The 27,891-nt window shown below is 38.8% G+C and overlaps 1 protein-coding gene across 3 annotated transcripts; it reads left to right on the top strand.

The window, feature by feature from the left end:
• Positions 1 to 154: 154 nt before the first annotated feature.
• LOC133652754 (ras association domain-containing protein 1-like) lies at positions 155 to 27,635 on the top strand. Of its 3 annotated transcripts, none has more exons than XM_062051912.1 (7): positions 155 to 292; positions 3,745 to 4,146; positions 14,721 to 14,845; positions 15,049 to 15,153; positions 20,854 to 21,058; positions 21,133 to 21,248; positions 27,131 to 27,635. In XM_062051912.1, exons 2-7 carry the CDS (start codon positions 3,879 to 3,881, stop codon positions 27,278 to 27,280), a joined length of 969 nt encoding a protein of 322 aa, XP_061907896.1. In that variant the 5' UTR covers positions 155 to 292; positions 3,745 to 3,878; the 3' UTR covers positions 27,281 to 27,635. The 3 variants fall into 3 exon arrangements, with proteins under 3 accessions (XP_061907896.1, XP_061907807.1, XP_061907816.1); XM_062051823.1 differs by having other exon boundaries at positions 20,776 to 21,058; positions 27,131 to 27,633; XM_062051832.1 differs by having other exon boundaries at positions 223 to 292; positions 3,810 to 4,146; positions 20,776 to 21,058; positions 27,131 to 27,633.
• The last annotated feature ends 256 nt before the right edge of the window (positions 27,636 to 27,891 follow it).

Here is a 27,891-nt window from a genome sequence, read left to right as displayed (position 1 = left end):
CATTTTCATTTAGTTTTTAATCATTATTATAATTGTGACTTAATAAAAATTAAATAGAACTGTTTTTTGTTTTTTTTGGTGATGCAAGACCACGCGAGAAACTGCTGTTATTTTCGGACAGAAGGGCTTCCCCTCTCCGTGGACATGACAGATATACAGGATTAGAAGGTAATCCTGCGTGCTCTCATTGAGCATGCGCAGAGTGAGGCGCGTCGAAGGCAAGCTCCGTCTGCAGTTGGGAACTCCTCGACAAAATCTCATCCTCTTCACACTTAGTGATGAACTAAAGAAGGTAAGATGTTTTTTTAATTATTATTATTTATCAGATGATGTGGTTCTGGTTCGTCCGTGCATGCGTTATGATTGTCACTCTTTCATCAGTTCAAAACCTTATTAACCCGGGTTGTTCATTAAAGAGACAACATGTCAGCATATTCTACATGTCAGGTTGGGTGTTTTTGTGCACAAAAACAATGATAAAAGAGCTTCCCCGACCACAATGTTCTAGTGTTGGCTGCCTTAAAATGCTCTGTGCACTGACCCACTTGGCACTCATAGAGCCTGACTTGTTCATATGCAACTCACAATGCAGCTCAACTATGCACTAAGTTGGAAAATGTACAATTAACAACAGAATGTATGAAGTATGTATTTATGTTCACTCATTTACAGCACATTGTCGTAAATATATTTGAACTAGTTAAACCAGGGTTCGGCAACCCAACACGTTGAAAGAGCCATATTGGACCAAAAATACAAAAAACAAATCTGTCTGGAGCCACAAAAAGTGAAAAAACGTGTATAAGTGTTACAATGAAGGCAACACATGATGTACGTGTCTATATTAGCTATAATAGCCTACTATCAAAATGACTATGTGTCGCAGACTGAAGCAAATCTTTGTTGACAGAAATGTTGAAATTTAAGATTTATTCTACACATTTTTACAACATTAGAAAACATTAGTAAATCAGAGGCTACTCAGAAGATGAGATAACTCCTGGAAATTCCTGGCTTTTAATGGCCAAAGGTATACATGAGTGTGTCCATGTTAAAGGAAACGGCAGGCTGTCTTCTTCTAATAGATTTATTACAATCTTTGGCAAGCTAGGTAATGTTTGCTGTGGTCTGGAACAACATGGCACACAAATCAGAAATACAGCCGATATTACATACAGATAATTTGTCATGAGACATGTAAAACTAAATTATATACAAAGAGGATAAAAGTAAAGGATATTAAATGATCTCAAATATACCTACAAATGAGGTATAATGATGTAATATGTACATACAGCTAGCCTAAATAGCATATTAGCATTGATTAGCTTGCAGTCATGCACTGACCAAATATGCCTGATTAGCACTCCAACAAGTCAATAACATCAACAAAGCGCACCTTTGTGCATTTACGCACAGCATGAAACTTTTGGTGGACAAAATGAGACAAAGAAGGAGTGGAAGATTTTACATGTAAACAAACTGTTGCGTCACAGTCCACGCTATGGTGAGTTCAAGAACTGCCGAAAGTAGTAGGACAAAACGATGTTCACCAAATACTCTCATCAGTGAAGCGTACACACAAACATATTAAACAGTGGGCTTTCTAACAATTGGGAAGGTTTGTGTCATGTTTGTCCTCAAACAAAAAACATGCTATAAACAAAAATAATATTTCCCCCCCATCTTTTTCCATTTTCAATCCTTTTTTTAAAAATGGTCCAGGGAGCCACTAGGGCGGCACTAAAAAGCCGCATGCGGCTCGAGAGCCGCGAGTTGCTGACCCCAGAGTTAAATCAATAAGGAATATTGTTTAGGTGTACATTTTCTTATAAAGGATCTACAAAATACTGAAAATATGCTTTTTGTCTACATTTTACACTATTAGAAGCCAATTCCTTGATTATAATGAAGCGGAAAAAAATCCCCAAAACCAGTGGTGTGTAATTCATGAATTATTTTGTCTACATTTGTTGATTTAATGCAGGGATTCATAACCTCTTTTGACTACGGGGCCCAACATTTCCACCACAGAGGGGCTGGGGGCCCACTCAATAATTAACACTGAATTAGTAATCTTGCTTTTGATTTCAATCAAATTCAATGATTAAATCTAACCTCCTTACAGTCTACATACAACCTTATCAAATGATATGAAACCGTGTGTAAATTACAAAGTAAATTTTTTTAACATATAAACCTTAGGTTTAGGTCAGGCTGATTGGAAAAATATATACTAACTAAATATAGTGCATAAGAGGCACAAATAACGCATAAAGAAGCATAAATAACGCATAAATAACTGACAAAAATGAATTCATAATTATGTTGTGCTAAAATTGATGAACTAAATTAATAATGTATATGTTTTTAACTAAACGGTCAATAAAATTAAAGTGCAAAAGAAAATACAGCCTAACTACTTTAGATTTAATTTTTGCGTTTAAAAAACTTCTCAATGACTTTAGCGTTTGAGATAGTCATTACTGCCACAAGTGGTGGAAAAGTGCATTACAACTGAGTCCCGCTGCAGCCCACATAGACCACACCTTAGATATTTTTTGCCTGCCCTCTAGGTCGGCGGTGGTGGCTGTGGTTAAGAAACAATAATTTAATAAATACATTTAATTAATTAATCATCGTTTATTTGAATTTAGTCATTAATAATCTACATGTATTTTATCAATGTATTTGTAAATGTATATACCGGTCGTCCTTTGCCACAATTAATTAATTTTTGTCATGTATTTACAAAAATAAAAAATGTACTATGCAAATATATTTTTAAATAAATAATTGTATGTATTCATAATAATAATACATCAAAATCCATAATAATAAATGTACTTGTGATTTTCTTAATATTTTTTCAGATTTTTGTAATTTTGTAGTATGATGCGTAAAGTATTACTAATAGCTAAATCAGAATTCATTTGACTGTTGTGATAAACATAATTAATTATAATAATGCATTTGTTTATATATTCTTTATTATAATTTCTAATATTGTAATAATGCATTTGTTTATAAATGCATTATTACAATGCATGTATAGTAATGATACGGCATTTTAAATACATATACATATTCATAATACAGTAATGTTACATGTAATAATTTATATAATTTTACTCAGAGAAGTAGGATTATTACTGCTTTTTCTTTAACAAGAAGAACGCCACAATCCTTAAATATGTGAATTACACTTAGAAAAATAGCAGTTTTGTGTAGTGTGAGATATTGGTCCTCATTTGAAATATTGTTTGCATCTTTATAAAGTATAATAGTCAGTAAAGGCCAGTATGGATGTGCTGGTATTTTTCCAGAAGGGCTTTATAGATTAAGAAAGTAATCCTATTACTCTTAAACAAATAGAGAGAATAGCCATCTTGCAGTGTTTTTAATAAAATTAATAAAAGTAGCAGTCATCTTGCTGCTATTTTTTTATATACCTATAGTATTTCTGAAATTATTATTATTTCTTCATTTTCTGGTGTTTTTGTGTGACAGTCACATGCAATAGAAACAATTCTGGATCGCACAGGATTATCTTCACGTCATCTTGTCCCACTTTTTTCAGCATGAATCTAATATCAGACAGCTGGGGTTAATCTCATGTTTTTGCACGTGTCGAGCTTACGTTATCGGTTTATGTTTTAAGTATCCACGTTTTTAATATTGTGGCGCATCACAAGTGCACTCTTGCATGCACAAATTCAAGCGCCTGCGCTTCCTTCTCTTCAGGCCTGACGGTGACCTCTTCCTCCTAGAAGCCATCGAGGCAAAAAAACAGACTTTCTTTTCCTCAGATGCCCGACCGTCCAGCTCATGGACAGGGAGAGTGGGCGTGACATGTCCACGAGTGCATCAAGAACAGGATGTCCAAATGTGAGCTGATCGAACTGAAGGACCTCAGCGTGAATGATCCCATCAAGCTGGTGGCCCCCGGGCCTCGCGGCGCTCCGAGTCGAGTCGGCCACTTCCACCTTGTCCGTCTTGTCGGGAACACCGTCCGTATCGAGGCCCTGCCTACAGAGACGGGAAGCGGCCACGACTTCCAGCCCTACGGTCATACTCACCTGAGCTGGTGTGACCTGTGTGGAGAATTCATCTGGGGTCTTTATAAGCAGCCTCTACGCTGCGCCAGTGAGTACGCTTGTATTATATACTCAAGGATGATATTATAGAATTATATACAAAACCCAAAACCAGGGAAGTTGGCACGTTGTGTAATTCGTAAATAAAAAGAGAATACAATGATTTGCAAATCCTTTTCAACTTATATTCAATTGAATAGATTGCAAATGTTCGAACTGAGAAACAAAATAAAAAATAAATCATTAACTTAGAATTTAATGACAGCAACACATTGCAAAAAAGTTGGCACAGGGGCATTTTTACCACTGTGTTACATGGTCTTTCCTTTTAACAACACTCCGTAAACGTTTGGGAACTGAGGAGAACAATTTTTGAAGCTTTTCAGGTGGAATTCTTTCCCATTCTTGCTTGATGTACAGTTTAAGTTGTTCAACAGTCCGGGGTCTCCGTTGTCATATTTTACGCTTCATAATGCACCACACATTTTCAATGGGAGATAGGTCTGGCCTACAGGCAGGCCAGTCTAGTATCCGCACTCTTTCACTACGACGCCACGCTTGGCATTGTTTTCCTGGAATAAGCAGGGGCGTCCATGATAACGTTGCTTGGATGGCAACATATGTTGCTCCAAAAACCTGTATGTACCGTTCAGCATTAATGTTGCCTTCACAGATGTGTAAGTTACCCATGCCTTGGGCACTAATACACCCCCATACCATCATAGATGCTGGCTTTTGAACTTTGTGCTCATAACAATCCAGATGGTTCTTTTCCTCTTTGGTCCGGAGGACACAACATCCACAGTTTTCAAAAACAATTTGAAATGTGGACTTGTCAGACCACAGAACACTTTTTCACTTTGCATCAGTCCATCTTAGATGAGCTCAGGCCCAGCGAAGCCGGCGGCTTATCTGGATGTTGTTGATAAATGGCTTTCGCTTTGCATAGTAGTAGTTTTAACTTGCACTTACAGATGTAGCGACAAACTGTAGTTACTGACAGGGGTTTTCTGAAGTGTTCCTGAGCCCATGTGGTGATATCCTTTACACACTGATGGCACCTTTTTATGCAGTACCGCCTGTACTACCGTGTAGTGATTTCTCCAGATTCTCTGAACCTTTTGATGATATTACGTACCGTAGACGGTGAAATCCCTAAATTCCTTGCAATAGCTCATTGAGAAATGTTGTTCTTAAACTGTTCGACAATTTGCACACGCATTTGTTAACAAAGTGGTGACACTCGCCTCATTCTTGTTTGTGAATGACTGAGCATTTCATGGAAACTGCTTTTATACCCAATCATGGCACCCACCTGTTCCCAATAAGCCTGTTCACCTGTGGGATGTTCCAAATAAGTGTTTGATGAGCATTCCTCAACTTTCTCAGTCTTTTTTGCCACTTGTGCCAGCTTTTTTGAAACATGTTGCAGGCATCAAATTCCAAATGAGCTAATATTTGCAAAAAATAACAAAGTTTTCCGATATCTTGTCTTTGCAGTCTATTCAATTGAATATAGGTTGAAAAGGATTAGCAAATCATTACATTCTGTTTTTATTTACGATTTACATAACGTGCCAACTTCTTTCCATCGATAACGTGATATAATCGCGCTCTGAATATATATATATATATATTTTATATATATATATATATATATATATATATATATATATATATATATATATATATATATATATATATATATATATATATATATATATACAGCCAGGCCCCCGGTCAGATTTTTTTAACCCAATGCGGCCCCCGAGTCAAAAAGTTTGGGGACCCCTGATCTAAAAGTTCTCCAATAAGCACAAAAGTTTCTTCTATTTTAGTCAAGTCGTTTAATGTAAACATGGTTGGGCATAGGCTGCTGGGAGCTTGCAGCTACACAACAGCTAAGCACAACATAGCACACAAGCTAGACATACATCATAAGTGTCCTTTATTGAACAATATTGCTGTCTAAACCAACACCTTTGTCAATATAAACAAAAACTATAGTTGCATATTACTCACACATACAAAGTCTCCAAGGCAGAAGTGTATTAAAAGGTATCCAGTAACAAACGTGTGTGCATAATTCAATTTAAAGAGCCTAAATTATTGTAGCTGTTGCAAAAAATAAAACACAACTCCACTTCAGCATAAGTCTATTCCAGATGGTTAATAATAAATAGATTAGTGTTTTTTATACCCACCATTGTTCTCTGTTTGACTACTATCACTTGATTAAGCTTTTTCTAACGTTCTACACTGCAAAATAATAAACGTATGTATGATTCCTCCTGATATCGTATGAGGTCAATATCTGAATTGGCCAATGCTCAAGGTTCCGATATCGCTATCGTATCAGAAGTTAAAGTTATTTCTGTAGACCCCTTGTTTAAACAACTATTGTTTTATTTTGATTTTAGTTTGATTTAAGGACATTTTTATATGACATCGTATATTAAATTCCATGTTATTACAGGTGCTTGATGATAAATGGTATGAGAAACGTTGTCTATGACACAGACAAATACTTTGTCATGTTTTGATCTTTTAGTGGGAATTTATTGAGGAAAAAATGCAAATGACAACAGCATTTAGGTTGTTTATATGGTGAGCATGTTGTGTGTGTGCACTCGAGGCGATGACCTATAAAACACAGAAGCAGTAAATCTGCCTCCAACACGACAGCATGACGAGCTTGTGTGTCAGCCTGTGTTGAATCATCATGTTCCTGCAAATCGGAGCAGTGATGATGATGGTGATGAGGATGGTAATGGTGTGAAATATGCTTATTGAAAGTGTTACCATGACTAGAAATTGCAGGAGGTTTGTGTTCATGTCAACCTGCAGCAAGATTACTCAGGTTACCAACATTAGTAGCAAGTTACTTTGGTCAGATGATTACACAATTCAACATGTTCGAAAAGGAGTAGGAAGAAGCAGAGCTTATGTCTCAGCACTTATCAGTAGTTTGTTAACTTCCTGTGTCTGAATGTCACAATTTCCTAATAGATATAGAAAAGAATAGAATATGTGTAACAATAGATAAGTTGATTAATAACCACCATGTTGTGGCACATTAGTGTGCCGTGAGAAATCATTAGGCATGCAACCAACTCTACTTAACTGCTACATAACTCATTGCTTATTTACTACAAATAATGAAAGTGTGTTCATCTATCCATGCTGGCAATGTATTGTGACAGGCAGAAGCATAAAATAGTCTTCCACGAGATAGCAGAAGGTACATACAAAACTCAAAACCAGTGAAGTTGGCACATTGTGTAATTTGTAAATAAAAAGAGAATACAATGATTTGCAAATCCTTTTCAACTTATATTCAATTGAATAGACTGCAAAGACAAGATATTTAATGTTCGAACTGAGAAACAACATTTTTTTTTGCAAATAATCATAACTTAGAATTTAATGGCAGCAACACGTTGCAAAAAAGTTGGCACAGGGGCATGTTCACCACTGTGTTACATGGCCTTTCCTTTTAACAACACTCAGTAAACGTTTGGGAACTGGGAAGACCAATTTTTGAAGCTTTTCAGGTGGAATTATTTCCCATTCTTGCTTGATGTACAGCTTAAGTTGTTCAACAGTCCGGGGTCTCCGTTGTGGTATTTTAGGCTTCATAATGCGCCACACATTTTCAATGGGACTGGACTACATGCAGGCCAGTCTAGTACCCGCACTCTTTTACTATGAAGCCACGCTGTTGTAACACGTGGCTTGGCATTGTCTTCCTGAAATAAGCAGGGGCGTCCATGATAACGTTGCTTGGATGGCAACATATGTTGCTCCAAAACCTGTATGTACCGTTCAGCATTAATGGTGCCTTCACAGATGTGTAAGTTACCCATGCCCCCATACCATTACATTACATAAACTTTGCGCCAATAACAATCCAGATGGTTCTTTTCCTCTTTGGTCCGGAGGACACAACGTCCACAGTTTCTAAAAACAATTTGAAATGTGGACTCGTCAGACCACAGAACACGTTTCCACTTTGCATCAGTCCATTTTAGATGAGCTCGGGCCCAGCGAAGCCGGTAGCGTTTCTGGGTGTTGTTGATAAATGGCTTTCACTTTGCATAGTAGAGTTTAAACTTGCACTTACAGATGTAGCGACAAACTGTAGTTACTGACAGTGGTTTTCTGACGTGTTCCTGAGCCCATGTGGTGATATCCTTTACACACTGATGTCGCTTTTTGATGCAGTACCATCTGAGGGATCGAAGGTCCGTAATATCCTCTCTTACATGCAGTGATTTCTCCAGATTCTCTGAACCTTTTGATGATATCACGGACCGTAGATGGTGAAATCCCTAAAATCCTTGCAATAGCTCGTTGAGATATGTTGTTGTTAAACTGTTCGACAATTTGCTCACGCATTTGTTCACAAAGTGGTGACCCCATCCTTGTTTGTGAATTACATGGAAACTGCTTTTATACTCAATCATGGCACCCACCTGTTCCCAATTAGCCTGTTCACCTGTGGGATGTTCCAAATAAGTGTTTGATGAGCATTCCTCAACTTTCTCAGTCTTCTTTGCCACTTGTGCCAGCTTTTTTTAAACATGTTGCAGGCATCAAATTCCAAATGAGCTAAAATTTGCAAAAAATAACAAAGTTTACCAGTTCAAACGTTAAGTATCTTGTCTTTGCAGTCTATTCAATTGAATATAGGCTGAAAAGGATTTGCAAATCATTGTATTCTGTTTTTATTTACCATTTACACAACGTGCCAACTTCACTGGTTTGGGGTTTTGTAATTAACCTGTGTGTCCACCTGTTGCCATTTATACAACAGAATAAGTCAATGACCACTTGGTGGTTAAAAGAAGAAGAAAGAATAAACAAGTGTTAAAGATATAAAAAAGTAAAGATATAAGACCTAGATTTAAAAAACAAACAAACTATTTATTAAATAAAAACAGTAAAGCTGCAAGCAGCGTTGAACAGGTCGACGCATCTAAATTAAAGTTTACTCAAATCGATGTTTATACGCGACGCAGGACTAACAGCGACCAGGTGGCGTAGTAATTATTTAACACACCAATTATCACAGAAGTCTAACCAGGTGGAGTCAAATTCCCCAGGTTTTGTGTTGCTTAGTGACTTATCAAACGTTCCTCCCACATCTAATGGGGCAACCTGAAATCCTTCAGATTTGATCATCGCACATCTGTTTAATATCTGTAATTTGAATTTGGGTTTATTTGGTCAAAGTCCCTATTAGTGTTAAGTCAAAGTAAACCCCTGGTTTTTGTACAAAATGGCCTGTCTAAACCAAGATGGCCGATTTCCTGTTTGTTTTCAAACATAGGTGTTTGAGACTTTTTCATGTGTCCTGTCATGAGAGACGTCTCCACCAAATTGTGTGACACTTGTGGCAGGGGGTCCTTTTTGTTAGACTTAGACTTAGACTTAGACAAACTTTAATGATCCACAAGGGAAATTGTTCCACACAGTAGCTCAGTTACAATGATGGAAAGTGTAAGGATGGAAAGGACAATGCAGGTATAAATAGACTAAATATAGCGATATAAAATATAACATATATACGTAATTCAATTTAAAGGCGGCGCTATCGAGTGAAATGTGGAGGGTCTGTTACAGGGCGGCTGAAAACGATTGTATTTTTTTTTGTTTGGAATGCAAAGAATAATAATGTAAACATGGCAGTTATAATAGTGCCTTTGCTAGCTCGATGCTCGGGCTCCAATGGTAAATGGTCTGTAGCGCTTTACTATACCTGAAACGATACCCAAAGTGCCTTACGTTATAAATGACATTCACCCATTCACATTCACACACTGATGGAAGAAGCAAAGTGGGTGAAGTGTCTTGCCCAAGGACACAATGGCCGTGACTTGGATGGCGGAAGCGGGATTCGAACCGGAAGCTGGATTCGAACCAGGAACCCTGAAGTTGCTGGCATGGCCGAGGCCCGCTCTACCATTTGAGCAATGCCGTCGCCCAATAATGTATTGAAAAGAAAATAAGGTAACACTTTAGTATGGGGAACATATTCACCATTAATTAGTTGCTTATTAACATGCAAATTAGTAACTTATTGGCTCTTAATTAGTCATTATTAAGTACTTATTAATGCCTTATTCTGCATGGCCTTATTATACGACCAGTAAGCCATTAACTAAGAGTCTTCCCTCAATAACCTCAAAATGATTGCTTATTAGCAACCCTAACCCTAACCCTAACCCTTATATGTTCCCCTAGTGTCTAAATAACTCTAAATTAAGTCTTTGTTACTGAGAATATGTTCCCCATACTAAAGTGTTACCGAAAAATAAACACAATAATAAAATATTCAAAACTAATGGATTCATAAAACAGGACTAAAAATACAGATAAATAAATGCAGAATATTGACCAAGCAGTAACTTGTAAAATAATTACAAAATAGAGCTATATTGTTGATAGTGGCATTATACCTACCTACTCAGTGGCCTAGTGGTTAGAGTGTCCGCCCTGAAATTGGTAGGTTGTGAGTTCAAACCCCGGCCGAGTCATACCAATTGTAATGGTTTACTAAGGGGAGGTGACGGCAAACATACACCAGGGGGGAGTATGAACAATGTTTTATTATATATATAGACTATATATATATATATATATATATATATATATATATATAGACAATATATATATATATATATATATATATATATATATATATATATATATATATATATAGACTATATATATATATATATATATATATATATATATATATATATATATATATATATATATATATATATATATATATATATATATATATATATATATAGACTATATATATATATATATATATATATATATATATATATATATATATATATATATATATATATATATATATATATATATATATATATATATATATATATATATATATATATATATATATATAATAACCAATACAACTACACTATAGAATGAAGTGTGTGACCAAAATACCAGAGTGTGTGATGTAAGACTATGTGTGTAGTTAGCTGTTGTGTATTACCGTGATGTTGGATGAGGAAGTAGACAAGTCCAAATTGGGCAAGGCAAAAGGGGTCCAAGATGCGCGAGGGGTCCGTGGGGCAGAGAGAGACGTCAGAGTCCGGGGGGGCGAGCGAGAAAACAGCGTGGCGTGGAAACAGCGGGCGTCATCGGCGGCGTGGAAGCAGCGGGCGTCATCGGCGGCGTGGAAGCAGCGGACGTCATAGGCGATGCAGGCGTGGAAGCAGCGGACGTCATCAGCGATGCAGGCGTGGAAGACGGCTGAGGATCAGGCCGAGGCGCTGGGGTGGGCGCTGCTGGCCGAGGTGCAGAGGTCGGCGCTGCTGGCCGAGGTGCAGAGGTCGGCGCTGCTGGCCGAGGTGCAGAGGTCGGCGCTGCAGGACGAGGGGCGAAGGTCAGGGCCAGCCTGGGAGCTGGTGGAGACGCGGGGGCTCTTCTGGGGACTGGTGCTAGCTCGGAGGCTAGCGCTAGCTCAGAGGCTAGTCGAGGGGCTGGTGCTAGCTCAGGGGCTAACCGAGGGGCTGGTGCTAGCTCGGAGGCTAGTCGAAGGGCTGGTGCTAGCTCGGAGGCTAGTCGAAGGGCTGGTGCTAGCACGGAGGCTAGTCGAGGGGCTGGGGCTAGCTCGGAGGCTAGTAGAGGGGCTGGTGCTAGCTCAGGGGCTAGCCGAGGGGCTGGTGCTAGCTCAGGGGCTAGCCGAGGGGCCGGTCCTAGCTCAGGGGCTACCCGAGGGGCCGGTGCTAGCTCAGGGGCTAGCCAGGGGGCTGGTGCTAGCTCAGGGGCTAGCCAGGGGGCTGGTGCTAGCTCAGGGGCTAGCCAGGGGACTGGTGGCTGTGGCTGGGAAAAACAAAAAATAGGTGGAATAAGTCTGGCCGAGGGAAGTCTGTCTGGTTGCAGCTGCGCCCTCACACCAGCACAGCCACCAGTACCATCCCCCCCCTCCGAAAGCGGATGCCAGACGCTTCCAGCTGACTGAGGGACAGTCACTAAGGGTGGGAGGTGGGTGGCCAGGCGGCGGGTAAATTCCTCTATCCCTACAGCACTGCTAAACAGTCCAAGATTTTGCTGAGGTGGGCTAGAAAAATTGTCCAGGGTGGATTGAAAAGAAAAAGACATAATGAGAAGGGGGGAAAAAGGAGGAAGAAAAAAAAAAAAGTCACTGGGGGCGGAGCTAAAGTCACTGGAGGTGGGGCTAAAGTCACTGGGCCGTCAGGTCCCTAATCAATTGGCGGGAACTTACTGTAATGGTTTACTAAGGGGAGGTGACGGCAAACATACACCAGGGGGAAGTATAAACAATGTTTTATTATATATATAGACAATATATATATATATATATATATATATATATATATATATATATATATATATATATATATATATATATATATATATATATATATATATATATATATATATATATATAATAATAATAACCAATACAACTACACTGTAGAATGAAGTGTGTGACCAAAATACCAGAGTGTAATGTAAGACTATGTGTGTAGTTAGCTGTTGTGTATTACCGTGATGTTGGATGAGGAAGTAGATAAGTCCAAATTGGGCAAGGCAAAAGGGGTCCAAGATGCGCTAGGGGTCCGTGGGGCAGAGAGAGACGTCAGAGTCCGGGGGGGCGAGCGAGAAGTCGGGAAACGAGGAAGCCAGTCCGAAACACAGGGGAAGATCCAGGGAATAGTGTGACGCACAGCTCACAATCCAGGCGACGGAGGGTACTGCGGGGACACGGGAGAAAACAAGGGACAAGTAAGCCACGGAGAGGGAAAACCAGAATAGAGCATAAAGCTTGTTGCTTACTGAACACCATGAGAAAACTAAGTTCCCGCGCCGATCCTTGGGTCCACCCTGCCTTTATCCGGCACGCCCTCATCAGGATCAGGTGTGCAGATAGCCGGTGAGTGTTTGCAGCTGGTGGCTGCTGCAGGGCGGAGACGCGCATGGCGCGTCCCTGGATGTGCGCACCCGTGGGCGTGTGCCGAGGTGCGCACAGACGGCAGGGGTCTGAGCCGTAACACCAATGACTATAAAAATGGGACCCATTACCTCCCTGCTTGTCACTCAGCATCAAGGGTTGAAATGGGGGGTTATATCACTAAAAATGATTCCCGGGCGCAGCACTGCTGCTGCCCACTGCTCCCCTCACCTCCCAGGGGGTGAACAAGGGGATGGGTCAAATGCAGAGGACAAATTTCACCACACATAGTGTGTGTGTGACAATCATTGGTACTTTAACTTTAACTTTAACTTTATTATAATAATTGATCATTTATGGTCAGAGTGATGTGTACAGTACCTCTTACATTTGAACCGATATGGTACCACTTTCCGGTATCTGGGAATCGATAAGAACAGTACCAATTTTTGTTACTTTTGTGTGTTTATGTTAATTGTTTAATAATGAAATGCATATTTTTTATTTATTTATTTGTCATTTAACAGTGAGCTGATATTGATAGTTGTGCAATCAGTTGTTATATCTTGTTTTCTTACACTTCTGAGTTCCATTTGCAAGTATGCATTCTTTTCACTTTGTCCTGGTTGTGTTGCCATAGTATGGGAGTAAAAATATCGCTAATGCTAATCAGTAGCATGTATATGTCATATCCCAGCGGTGTCCAACTCATTTTAGTTCAGGGGCCGCATTGAGGAAAGTCTGTGCACATGCGGGCCGGACTATTAAAATCATGGCATTAAAACAAAAAAATAAAGACAACTTCAGATTGTTTTTTTTGTCTTACTTTGGCCAAAAATAGAACAAATACATTCTAAAAATATTACAATAAAAATATAGAAAAAAAATACTGGCAGCGGTAAAGTTTAGATCCATGAAGGAAAGAAGAAAGTGAATTTATAACTGAATACATTTACATATGCATAAACCTTTTTTTTTTTTTTAAATGAATTAAGTAACGTTTATGACAACCTTTTTCCAAAACACAATATAGAATGTGAGATATAACAGGATAATGCATACATTATCATTTGTTTTCAAAACTTTTACAAAAAAGTGCGACCCCCAAAATTTACTGTGGGACCCCATTTTTATGACTTGATGGGGTCTCTGGGACCTAGCGCCAACACTGATGGAGTATTGGTGCGTGGAAAACAGCAGAAGGCGGCTGTGGCCTGCGGGCCGGTTCTAATACTAATCAAATATCATCACGGGGGCCATAGATAATTCATTTGCGGGCCGGATCATTATCTATGGCCCCCGGGCCTTGACTTTGCATCAAGCTAACACATTTTAAAAAGTGGAGCCTTACTTTTGGTCGCTTTCTATCAGCCATGCTTGCTTTGTTAGCATGGAAATTGTACTGGTACTTAAAGGCAGTCTGCTATGAATATGCCTGTTTGCCCGCCAAATGCTTAAGCCGACATGATATCACGTGGTATTGAAATAGGGTACTAATTAAATTTACATAAATCTGTACCAAGTAATAAAAAAGTATCAAATTCAGTACTCATACCCGGTTAGAATATCCTTCATTTTAGACGTGTCTGTGCTGTTACCTCTCATGCAAAGACATGTTCTTCCTTTATTGACACCTCCACCATGCTTCCCATCCTCAGATTGCAGCTACACTTGTCACCACAGATGTCGAGCGCTCATCCAGCTGGACTGCAGCACAGACACAAGTTTTCCAGCAGAGCAGGTGGATTTCTCTGTGGACTCCATCGAGACGGACACCAACGTGGTGAGGAACTGATGCAAGCAAGGCTGTGGTAGAAAATATGTCTAAACAAAGCAGTTGGTGGAAAAGTAGGCAGACGACCTGGGGAAGCAGCACAAACTCTAGAGTGTATTTTACCGCATGTCAATCTTTCACCAGGTCAGACTGCAACCTCAGTTTTCTTGTCTTCTTCTCGTGACACGTTGTCTCCTGTTGTGTTTTGGTAGGATGAGCAGACTGACTGGCCCAAGCGGGAGTTAAGTGTTGGAGAAGTTCATCAAAAGGTCCAAGAGTACAACGCTCAGATCAACAGCAATCTCTACATGCTGCTGGTAAGTGACAGACTCTCACTTTATCTATGCTTTTTAGAGGAGGAATAATGGTGGGCGTCAATCCCCCCAGTAGACTAAAGACAAGGAGAACAGTAATCGAGTAGGAAATACTGATCGTCTCCTCCGACTGCAATGCAATCTCACATGTTTGTTCTATTGTATGACTTGCATTTTCTGGTCATGCCACGTTATTAATATAATGTGTTCATATGTATAATGTAGGGTTGTACGGTATACCGGTATTAGTATACTACCGCGATACTAATGAATCATATTCGGTACTATACCGCCTCTGAAAAGTACCGGTCCTGCCCCCGCCCTCCCAACGCCATTGGTGGATCTACACCTGACATCCACTGTAATGATACCAAGTACAGGATTGTGTCTAGTTGATACCACTATGATTACGTCGATATTTTTTGGCATCACAACGTCTTCTTTCGGTTTTTTTTTAATTTATATTATTATATTAACTCAGGAAATACATCCCTGGACACATGAGGTTTTTGAATATGACCAATGTATGATCCTGTAACTACTTGATATCAGATTGATACCAACATTTAAAGGCCTACTGAAACCCACTACTACCGACCACGCAGTCTGATAGTTTATATATCAATGATGAAATCTTAACATTGCAACACATGCCAATACGGCCGGGTTAACTTATAAAGTGCAATTTTAAATTTCCAGGGGAACTTCCGGTTGAAAACGTCTATGTATGATGACGTTTGCGCGTGACGTCGATAGTTGAAACGGAAGTATTCGGACACATTGTATCACAATACAAACAGCTCTGTTTTCATCGCAAAATTCCACAGTATTCTGGACATCTGTGTTGGTGAATCTTTTGCAATTTGTTTAATGAACAATGGAGAATGCAAAGAAGAAAGCTGTAGGTGGGATCGGTGTATTAGCGGCTGGCTGCAGCAACACAACCAGAAGGACTTTAGTCGGATAGCAGACGCGCTATCCGACGCTAGCCGCCGACCGCATCGATGATCGGGTGAAGTCCTTCGTCGCTCCGTCGATCGCTGGAACGCAGGTGAGCACCGGTGTTGATGAGCAGATGAGGGCTGGCGTAGGTGGAGCGCTAATGTTTTTATCATACTTCTGACGAGGTCTCGAAGCTAAGTTAGCTTCAATGGCGTCGTTAGCAACAGCATTGCTAGGCTTCGACAGGCGGCACAGCATTAACCGTGTGGTTACAGGTCCAGTGTTTGGTTCGGTGTCTCCTGATAGTAGTATTGTTGATCTTCTGTCTATACTTCTAGTTCTAGGCTTATTTCTTTTGTTTCTATCTGCATTTAAGCACGATGCTATCACGTTAGCTCCATAGCTAAAGTGCTTCACCGATGTATTGTCGTGGAGATAAAAGTCACTGTGAATGTCCATTTCGCGTTCTCGACTCTCATTTTCAAGAGGATATAGTATCCGAGGTGGTTTAAAATACAAATCCGTGATCCACAATAGAAAAAGGAGAAAGTGTGGAATCCAATGAGCCCTTTTACCTAAGTTACGGTCAGAGCGAAAAAAAGATACGCCCTGCACTGCACTCTAGTCCTTCACTCTGTTGTTCCTCATCCACGAATCTTTCATCCTCGCTCAAATTAATGGGGTAATCGTCGCTTTCTCGGTCCGAATCGCTCTCGCTGCTGGTGTAAACAATGGGGAAATGTGAGGAGCCCTTCAACCTGCGACGTCACGCTATTTCCGGTACAGGCAAGGCTTTTTTTTATCAGCGACCAAAAGTTGCGAACTTTATCGTCGATGTTCTCTACTAAATCCTTTCAGCAAAAATATGGCAATATCGCGAAAGGATCAAGTATGACACATAGAATGGATCTGCTATCCCCGTTTAAATAAAAAAAAATCATTTCAGTAGGCCTTTAAGGTATTATCCAAAACTAATGTAAAGCATCCAAGAAGAATAGGTGATTATTACATTTTAACAGAAGTGTAGATAGAACATGTTAAAAGAGAAAGTAAGCAGATATTAACAGTAAATGAACAAGTAGATTAATAATTCATTTTCTACCACTTGTCCTTAATAATTTTGACAAAATAATAGAATGATAAATGTCACAATATGTTACTGCATATGTCAGCAGACTAAATTAGAAGCCTTTGTTTGCTTACTTACTACTAAAAGACAAGTTGTCTTATATGTTCACTATTGTATTTAAGGACAAACTTGCAATACAAAACATGTTTAATGTACCCTAAGATTTTTTGTTAAAATAAAGCCAATAATGCAATTTTTGTGGTCCCCTTTATTTACAAAAGTATCAAAATAATTTTGGTACCGGTACCAAAATATTGGTATCGGGACAACACTAGTATAATGATATAATGTAATAATTTGTGCCGCCACGATCAATGGATTAATTAGCCCACTAGGCTGCACACTCGCATGTCAGACAGACACAAGCTATTTCCAGGATGCACCTTTATTTGTTTATTTACAGTCAATCCCTGAATTATTCATACCCCTGGCAAATTGTGACTTTTTTTAACCAGTGATTTTTTTGTTGTTGTTGTTTGGAAATGACTCAGGTGTCTGCTGGAAGACCAATTACTAGAGGCAATGTTAAAGAAAAATAATAATTCTTATTTACATTTAAAGGTGCCATATGTAACAATTTCATGTCAAGTCATCATTAAATGGCCCTGATATGTCAAAAAGCATTAATTAATCATGTTCTTTTCGAATACCTTTATAACTGATAACAGTAGTTCAGCCGGGATATGCTCATTTCAAAATTACATTTACAGCCCTGAAATCTTATTGTTTTAATTCCGATGCCCCGCCCTCCACCGATAAAATTTCTTAGGCTGTTGATATATGTTGTTCCTTGTCGACCTGGAGCTTTCTTTCCTACTAGTTTTCCTGTTAATATCAGCTTTTCTAAGCTGTCTTTTCTAATGATATATCCGTGGGATTTCAGCTGCCTATTTCGAATGGTTGCAAATAGAGATCTTCTTGTTTTTGCCCCTGCCAATACCTCTTCATTACTTTTCTTTTCAGTCCACGATATGCAGAGTATTTTTCGGAAGAACCACATTTCAGTTACCTCTAATTTTCTCAGTTTTTGATTGTTTAAAGTCCAGCATTCACAGCCGTAAAGTAGGACGGACCATACATACGTTTTGAGGACTCTGAGTTTGGTGTCAATTGAGATGTTTCTATTTTTAAATATAATACTCATTTTGTTGAAGCTGTCTTTTGACATGGCAATCCGTTTGTTTACCGGTATCTCTTTTTCACACCTACCATCAGATGTTACTGTGACACCGAGGTATTTGAATTGATCCACTTGTTTTATTTTGTTGTTGTTGCATGTGATGTTACATGCAACAAAAGAAATTAACAAATTAAAAAGATGGTTTACCAAAAACAGACTACCTTTGAATCTCAGTAAAACTAAAATAATGCTATTTGGTAACAGTAGAAGGGAAAGTCAAACACAAATACAAATAGATGGAGTAGATATTGAAAGGGTGAAAGAAAACACATTTTTGGGTGTAATAATTGATGATAAAATGAATTGGAAATCTCATGTAAAAAATATACAACATAAAGTAGCAAGAAACATATCAATAATGAATAAAGCAAAACATGTTCTAGACCAAAAATCACTTCATATTCTTTCTGCTCGCTAGTGTTACCTTATCTGAGTTATTGTGTAGAAATATTGGGAAACAACTACAAATGTGCGCTTCATTCATTAACTGTGTTACAAAAAAGATCAATTAGAATAACACATAATGTTGGATACAGAGAACATACAAACCTTTTATTTATTAAATCACAAATATTGAAATTCAACGATTTGGTGCATTTGCAAACACCTAAAATTATGTACAAAGCAAACTATAACCTGCTACCCAAGAATGTACAACAATTCTTCTCAACAAAAGAGGAGAAATATAAGGTCTGAAATATAACCTTAGAGGAAAATCTAATTTAAAACATTTGTATGCTCGTACAGCACTTAAAACCTTTAGCATATCAGTATGTGGAATTAAATTATGGAATGGATTAACCAAAGAAATCAAACAAAGCACCAATATGATTCAATTTAAGAGAATGCTCAAATTACAAGTGTTCACAAAGTGGGTCTGCCTCACAATACGAAGGTCCTGGGTTCGATCCTGCGCTCGGGATCTTTCTGTGTGGAGTTTGCATGTTCTCCCCATGACTGCGTGGGTTCCCTCCGGGTACTCCGGCTTCCTCCCACCTCCAAAGACATGCTCCTGGGGATAGGTTGATTGGCAACACTAAAATTGGCCTTAGTGTGTGAATGTGAGTGTGAATGTTGTCTGTCTATCTGTGTTGGCCCTGTGATGAGGTGTCGACTTGTCCAGGGTGTACCCCACCTTCCGCCCGAATGCAGCTAAGATAGGCTCCGGCACCACCCACGATCCCGAAAGGGACAAGCGGCAGAAAATGAATGGATGGACAAAGTACATAGAACAAGAATTATGATGAACATCTTCAACCCTTTTTATTTTCTTTTTCTTTTTTATTGAGACAAAGATTATTTATTTATGTATTTAATATTTGTATGCTTACTATGGTTTATTATTTATTTATTATTTATTTCTTCACTGTTCTGTTACAAAGAACAAGGAAATTGGATATAAAACTGCTATGGTATGAAAATGGGTAGGATACGCTCTGCTTCTTCCTACTCCTTTTTGGACGTGCTGTATGAAACAACTGGAAATGTGTGATGAATTACATTGTATTATATGCATGTTCCAAATAAACTGAAACTGAACTGAACTGAACTGAACATGCTGTTGGATGTGGTTTCTTGGAAACTGTCATGCATTTGGTTTTGTTGAGGTTTAGAGCCAGTCCATTTGCTTCACTTTGGGCTACTACTGTGTTCAGGATGTACTGTAGTTTTTCTTCAGAGTCTGCCACTAGCACAGAGTCATCTGCATATATGAGGTTGTTAACATTAATTGCTCCAATTTTTATACCATCTTGATGAATGATGTTGCGTAAGATCATTTCACTGTAGATGTTAAACAGATCAGGAGATAGTACACAACCTTTGAATGGCTTTGAATTGACTGCATTCACCATCTATTCGGACTGCTGCTTCTTGTTCCCAGTATTTTATATACTGTATTAAAAATGTTTTTCTTTTTTTTGTGTTGAGTACAGAATCTATAGAGTAGTGTACAATAATTTCTGCCCCATCGACAATTTTAAAAAATGGGTTATGGTAGAAGTCACACTCAATGCTAAATAATACAAAATGTATATCCAAAATGTTTGTAATCAAGTCACTTCTCTATCAAATATAAAATATTTCCTATAAAGATCTATCAATCAATCAATCAATGTTTATTTATACAGCCCTAAATCACAAGTGTCTCAAAGGGCTGTACAAGCCACAACGACATCCTCGGTACAGAGCCCACATACGGGCAAGGAAAACTCACCCCAGTGGGACGTCAATGTGAATGACTATGAGAAACCTTGGAGAGGACCGCATATGTGGGTAACCCCCCCCCCCCCCCCCCCCCCCCCTCTAAAGAGAAAAGGAGATACCGTTCCCTTGATGCAGATTCACCACTAAATGACTTATGTCCTCCTTTCAGAACAAAGATGGCTCCTACACCGGTTTCATCAAAGTCCACTTTCAATTAGTCCGTCCTGTCACCCTGCCGCCTCCTCAGGACCCAACACAGGATGAGTACGAGCACAGCCGGCGGTTGCAACGGCGGACGTCCTTCTATCTCCCCAAGGACTCTGCGAAGCACCTGCATATCAGCTCCCGCACACGAGTGCGAGAAGTCATCCAGGCTTTGCTCAACAAGTTCACGGTGGTGGACAACCCTGCCAAGTTTGCTCTCTTTGAGCGCGCCGACAGACACAGTCAAAGTAGTCTCATCGTCGTCGTCATCATCGCACCAAAACAACACTAGATGATGAGTTGACGTTTTTTTTCTGTTCAGTGTACATGCGGAAACTGAGTGACGATGAGTGTCCCTTACGGCTGCGCTTGTGTGCGGGACCCAGTGAAAAAGGCCTGAGTCTGGTCCTCAAGGAGAATGAAACTGGGGAAGTTAATGTAAGTAATTTACAGTATCTTAAAGGCTTACTGAAACCCACTACTACCGACCACGCAGTCTGATAGTTTATATATCAATGATGAAATTTTAACATTGCAACACATGCCAATACGGCCGGGTTAACTTATAAAGTGCAATTTTAAATTCCCCGGGGAACTTCCGGTTGAAAACGTCTAGATATGATGACGTTTGCGCGTGACGTCAATGGTTGAAACGGAAATATTCGGACACCATTGTATCCAATACAAAAAGCTCTGTTTTCATCGCAAAATTCCACAGTATTCTGGACATCTGTGTTGGTGAATCTTTTGCAATATGTTTAATGAACAATGAAGACTGCAAAGAAGAAAGCTGTAGGTGGGATCGGTGTATTAGCGGCTGGCTGCACCAACACAACCAGGAGGACTTTGATTTGGATAGCAGACGCGCTATCCGACGCTACCCGCCGACCGCATCGGTGATCGGGTGAAGTCCTTCGTAGCGTCGTCGATCGCTGGAACGCAGCTGAGCACGGGTGTTAATGAGCAGATGAGGGCTGGCGTAGGTGGATAGCTAATGTTTTTAGTATAGCTCCGTGAGGTCCCGTAGCTAAGTTAGCTTCAATGGCGTCGTTAGCAACAGCATTGTTAAGCTTCGCCAGGCTGGAAAGCATTAACTGTGTTGTTACAGGTCCATGGTTTAATAGTATTGTTGATTTTCTGTCTATCCTTCCAGTCAGGGGCTTATTTCTTTTGTTTCTATATGCAGTTAAGCCCGATGCTATCACGTTAGCTCCGTAGCTAAAGTGTTTCGCCGATGTATTGTCGTGGGGATAAAAGTCACTGTGAATGTCCATTTCGCATTCTCGACTCTTATTTTCAAGAGGATTTGGTTTAAAATACAAATCTGTGATCCACAATAGAAAAAGGAGAAAGTGTGGAATCCAATGAACCCTTGTACCTAAGTTACGGTCCTGCACTGCACTCTAGTCCTTCACTCTAACGTTCCTCATCCACAAATCTTTCATCCTCGCTCAAATTAATGGGGTAATCGTCGCTTTCTCGGTCCGAATCGCTCTCGCTGCATTGAAAACAATGGGGAAATGTGAGGAGCCTTTCAACCTGTGACATCACGCTACTTCCGGTACAGGCAAGGCTTTTTTTATCAGCGACCAAAAGTTGCAACTTTATCGTCGATGTTCTCTACTAAATCCTTTCAGCAAACATATGGCAATATCGCGAATCGATCAAGTATGACACATAGAATGGATCTGCTATCCCCGTTTAAATAAAAACATTTCATTTCAGTAGATGTAATGTAACCCTCAAAATTGGACATTTTCTGACGTATTTGTTGCAAGGCAGAATTTGTAATATGTGCACTTGCAAGTCTCACCCAAAAGGCTACACATAGGAAGTCATACAGACACACTATAGAAATGACTTGAAATTGATACATAAATAATAACTAATAGTGTGCCGATACAGGTTTTTCACTTTTGATACGATGCTAGTATTGGAGTCTTGAATAAATAAATATATGTACAGTTCACCCCATAAGTTTGGACACACCTTCTTATCCAATAGGTTTTCTTTATTTTCATGACTATTTACATTGTAGATTGCCACTGAAGGCATCAAAACTATGAATGAACACATGTGGAGTTATGTACTTAACAAAAAAAAAGGTGAAATAATTGAAAACATGTTTTATATTCTAGTTTCTTCAAAATAGCCACCCTTTGCTCTGATTACTGTTTTGCACACTCTTGGCATTCTCTCGATGAGCTTCAAGAGGTAGTCACCGGAAATGGTTTTCACTTCACAGGTGTCATAGTTTTGCTAAAGGGGAACTGCACTTTTTTAATTCAAAATTGCTTATCATTCACAATCCTTATGTAAGACAAGAACACATATGTTTTTCTTTTTTTATGCACTCGAAATAGTAAATAAATGCGATCAAAAGTCCACTCACAATGGAGCCGATGAGAGTCGCTCTATTCGGCCTTAAAGCCCTTAAAAATATCCAATCACCCTCATTAAGGTTTTATTTACATGCTGTAAGTATATATGAAAAATATAATATTGTAATATTTATGTATTTTAAGCACATTCATTTCAAAAACGCATCACGATGTTGGCTTTTTTCAAACATAATAAAACATCACTTACTGTACACGGTCTGCTGTCATTAGGATGCCGACTGATAGAATCTTGCTATATTCCGGTTTAGATGAAGAATGATTCATAAACCTTGCGAAGAAAAGGGGGTTGGAACCAAGCGTCTTTTCATGTCGTTGTCGCCATTTTCAGGTCTGAATTGGCTGTCAAAGTGTACAAACTTGTCGGAATACATCCTCATCCTTCTACTATTAGGGTGAGAGGCATGATTTATGATCTACAATAAACTTCCACAAGCAAGGAAGCAAGGTAGCAGTTTACCACTCGATGATGTCACTATAGGCACACAAGCTTGTGATCAATGCGCCGCTATAAATACAAACCCTGTTTCCATATGAGTTGGGAAATTGTGTTAGATGTAAATATAAACGGAATACAATGGTTTGCAAATCATTTTCAACCCATATTCAGTTGAATATGCTATAAAGACAACATATTTGATGTTCAAACTGATAAAGTTTTTTTTTTTGCAAATAATCATTAACTTTAGAATTTGATGCCAGCAACACGTGACAAAGAAGTTGGGAAAGGTGGCAATAAATACTGAGAAAGTTGAGGAATGCTCATCAAACACTTATTTGGAACATCCCACAGGTGAACAGGCAAATTGGGAACAGGTGGATGCCATGATTGGGTATAAAAGTAGATTCCATGAAATGCTCAGTCATTCACAAACGAGGATGGGGCGAGGGTCACCACTTTGTCAACAAATGCGTGAGCAAATTGTTGAACAGTTTAAGAAAAACCTTTCTCAACCAGCTATGGCAAGGAATTTAGGGATTTCACAATCTACGGTCCGTAATATCATCAAAGGGTTCAGAGAATCTGGAGAAATCACTGCACGTAAGCAGCTAAGCCCGTGACCTTCGATCCCTCAGGCTGTACTGCATCAACAAGCGACATCAGTGTGTAAAGGATATCACCACATGGGCTCAGGAACACTTCAGAAACCCACTGTCAGTAACTACAGTTGATCGCTACATCTGTAAGTGCAAGTTAAAACTCTCCTATGCAAGGCGAAAACCGTTTATCAACAACACCCAGAAATGCCGTCAGCTTCGCTGGGCCTGAGCTCATCTAAGATGGACTGATACAAAGTGGAAAAGTGTTCTGTGGTCTGACGAGTCCACATTTCAAATTGTTTTTGGAAACTGTGGACGTCGTGTCCTCCGGACCAAAGAGGAAAAGAATCATCCGGATTGTTATAGGCGCAAAGTTGAAAAGCCAGCATCTGTGATGGTATGGGGGTGTATTAGTGCCCAAGACATGGGTAACTTACACATCTGTGAAGGCGCCATTAATGCTGAAAGGTACATACAGGTTTTGGAGCAACATATGTTGCCATCCAAGCAACGTTACCATGGACGCCCCTGCTTATTACAGCAAGACAATGCCAAGCCACGTGTTACATCAAAGTGGCTTCATTGTAAAATAAGTGTGGGTACTAGACTGGCCTGCCTGTAGTCCAGACCTGTCTCCCATTGAAAATGTGTGGCGCATTATGAAGCCTAAAATACCACAACGGAGACCCCGGACTGTTGAACAACTTAAGCTGTACATCAAGCAAGAATGGGAAAGAATTCCACCTGAGAAGAAAAAATGTGTCTCCTCAGTTCCCAAACGTTTACTGAGTTTGGTAAAAGGAAAGGCCATGTAACACAGTGGTGAACATGCCCTTTCCCAACTACTTTGGCACGTGTTGCAGCCATGAAATTCTAAGTTAATTATTATTTGCAAAAAAAAAAAAAGTTTATGAGTTTGAACATCAAATATCTTGTCTTTGTAGTGCATTCAATTGAATATCGGTTGAAAAGGATTTGCAAATCATTGTATTCCATTTATATTTACATCTAACACAATTCCCCAACTCATATGGAAACAGGGTTTGTAGTTTGTCTGCGTTAGCGCTTATAATAACAATAGCATTAATACTTGGTTAATATTCAAATCACGAAATGTAAATAGAGTATTGTTGGTGGTTTTGGGATGATTATATATTTCATTTTATGGGCGGAAAAGAGGACCTCCCATTGGCTTCGTTGTAAGCTTACTTTTATTTACATTTATTTACGAGTTAATGTATTAAAAACAAAAATATATCCGTCTTCTGGTCTTTCATAAAAAAAAACAATGAAAGTGTCAACTGTACATGGCTTGTATATATGCATTTTTATGAAAGGAATAAAAAGAAATTATGATGATGATGATGATGATAATGATTGTGAACAATAGGCAAAATTCCAAAAAAAGTGCAGTTGCCCTTTAAGTTGAGTGGAGTAGTAATTTGTGTTTTGGCGAGAAGTTAGGCTCATAAGGCAGTAAATTGAATGATGCAGACACGTTTGTTTCTGGATACTTTTTAATACATACTACCTTGGAGACTTTTTATGTGTAAGTAATATGAAACTATAATTATTTGATATTTGTTTATATTGACAAATGTGCTGTTTTAGACTGCCATATTGTTTAATGAAGGATAACTATTACGTATCTCTCACTTGTATGCTATTGTGTGCTTAGCTGTTGTGTAGCTGCCAGCTTCTAGTAACCTATAGCATACCATGTTTACCTTTTGTAAATGACTTGACTAAAAGTAAAGAAAAGTGTGCTAATTGGAAGACATTAAATGTAAACTGACCCTTCAGTTTTGCACAAGTAATCACGCTGCAGGACTGCTTGTATCGGATCTTATGTCACAGATTTTAGACTCAAGCCAGCAGCTTGTTTTTTTGCTGATGCTGGAGCAATATCTGATATCGATATCGGATGGGGACACCCCTAAAATTATAATTAATTAGTAAAACCGCATTCTATTGTGTTGGGTTTCAACTTGAAATTTCACAGGTGACACAAATAATTCTGAAATATTTAACATTACTTTTATTGAATTGTTATTTTCAAAAATATGTTTAATAGAAGTGTCCCGATCAGATAACGGTCCGATATCAGCAAAAAACAGGTATCATAATAAAATATGTCAGTATAACTTACATGAGACACAAAATAGCTTCTCTGTGACATTCCAACAAAAAATAAATGCATTAAAACAAACATGGTAGCTTGATGCTAATTTACATTGGATATGCTATATACATGCTACTAATTAGCTTTAGCGATTTTACATGGCGATTTCAACACCTCCATCTTTGACAATGAAAATAATAATAATAATATACTGTAATAATAATAATAATAATAAGATGCAAGTTTCAATCAGACAGCTGGTGTGTAATAAGTACAATACTTACAGTATGAACACTTTGTGGAGCTAAACAAAATACAAGACTGGAACATTCAACTCAATGGCAAAGACTACTTTATTTCCTGACTGCGGCAACACACTTAGGACAAACTGAAATGAATGCATACTTGAAAATGAGACTCAGAAGTGTAAGAAAAGGAAATATGACAACTTCCAATAAATACTTTACGGTCTATTTCAGACTCTGCTCAAGCTTTCTATCAGTATTGAGCAACAGCCAATGCTGCAATATCGGTATCAAAAGTGGAAAAAGCAGAGACACCTCTAGAACGTAACATAATTTCTATATCAATATTTTTCAAGTAATGTTTAATTGAATATTATTTTTCGTTTCACATATTAATTTTAGGGAAAGTACGCAAAACTTACACAAATATAATAATGTGAGTAAAGTGGAAATGTCCAAATTGTACACAATATTAACAGTATGTGAATTAAATGACGTTCTGATTCTTCACAGTGGGATGCCTTCAGCTTTCCCGAGCTGTGCAACTTCCTGCGGATCCTGCAGCGTGAGGAAGAGGAGCATTTACGGCAAATAGTGAAGCGCTATGCTTATGCTCGAGACCTGATGTCGAGGGCCATGGCCAGGATTACTGCTCCTGCTTGACTTTGGGCAAATCCACAATATATACGGAACTCCAGTGTCAAAGGGAACGACTTGTTTTAATAAAGTTTACCAGAGGTACTGGATGTACATTTAATGTGAATGTTTTTGTGACAGCAGTGCCAGTGTAAATAAGTAAATAACTGGATTGAGAGTCATCCTGCTTTGTTTAGGTTATTTGTCGTGGTTTCACAAGCACACCAGTCATAAAGAGTAGTTTTATTTCATCAAATGTTTCAATTAAAACATGTTGGCACTTTAGTGGCGGTGACTGTGGAAATGTGTTTGATAAATTGTGTTTATAGTGTAATCTAATAAACTGATGGTTTGAGGGGTTCATGAGTGTCATTTTAAAAAGTAATGTAGAAAAATGAAAATAATTAACACATTATAGAACGAAAAAAACTTGCAGTATTTTCTTTTCACCCAAGACAATTTAATGTAAAAAAAAAAAACATGCAAGTTTGTTTTTTCTGGGTCAACGTATGTTTTGGTCATTTAATTTGCTTTTCATTAACAGAAATTGAATGACTTTTTTTATTTTTTATTTCCAAGATGGAGCCGCTGTAGTGGCTGCTGGTGGCAGGAGCTCTGTGCTCTTGTGTCATCCTTTT

The sequence above is a fragment of the Entelurus aequoreus genome, linkage group LG01 (genome assembly GCF_033978785.1).
Source record: "Entelurus aequoreus isolate RoL-2023_Sb linkage group LG01, RoL_Eaeq_v1.1, whole genome shotgun sequence".
Lineage (NCBI taxonomy): Eukaryota > Metazoa > Chordata > Actinopteri > Syngnathiformes > Syngnathidae > Entelurus > Entelurus aequoreus.
Note: the sequence above shows the minus strand (reverse complement) of the source record. Positions and strands in the feature narration are given on the sequence as shown.

Bases quoted from the DNA above. Each gene is read 5' to 3' on its own strand.
- LOC133652754 (XM_062051823.1), top strand. From the start codon at position 3,879: ATGTCCAAATGTGAGCTGATCGAACTGAAGGACCTCAGCGTGAATGAT. The intron at 14,846-15,048 runs GTGAGGAACTGA...GTGTTTTGGTAG, and splicing joins TCGAGACGGACACCAACGTG to GATGAGCAGACTGACTGGCC. The intron at 21,249-27,130 runs GTAAGTAATTTA...GATTCTTCACAG, and splicing joins ATGAAACTGGGGAAGTTAAT to TGGGATGCCTTCAGCTTTCC.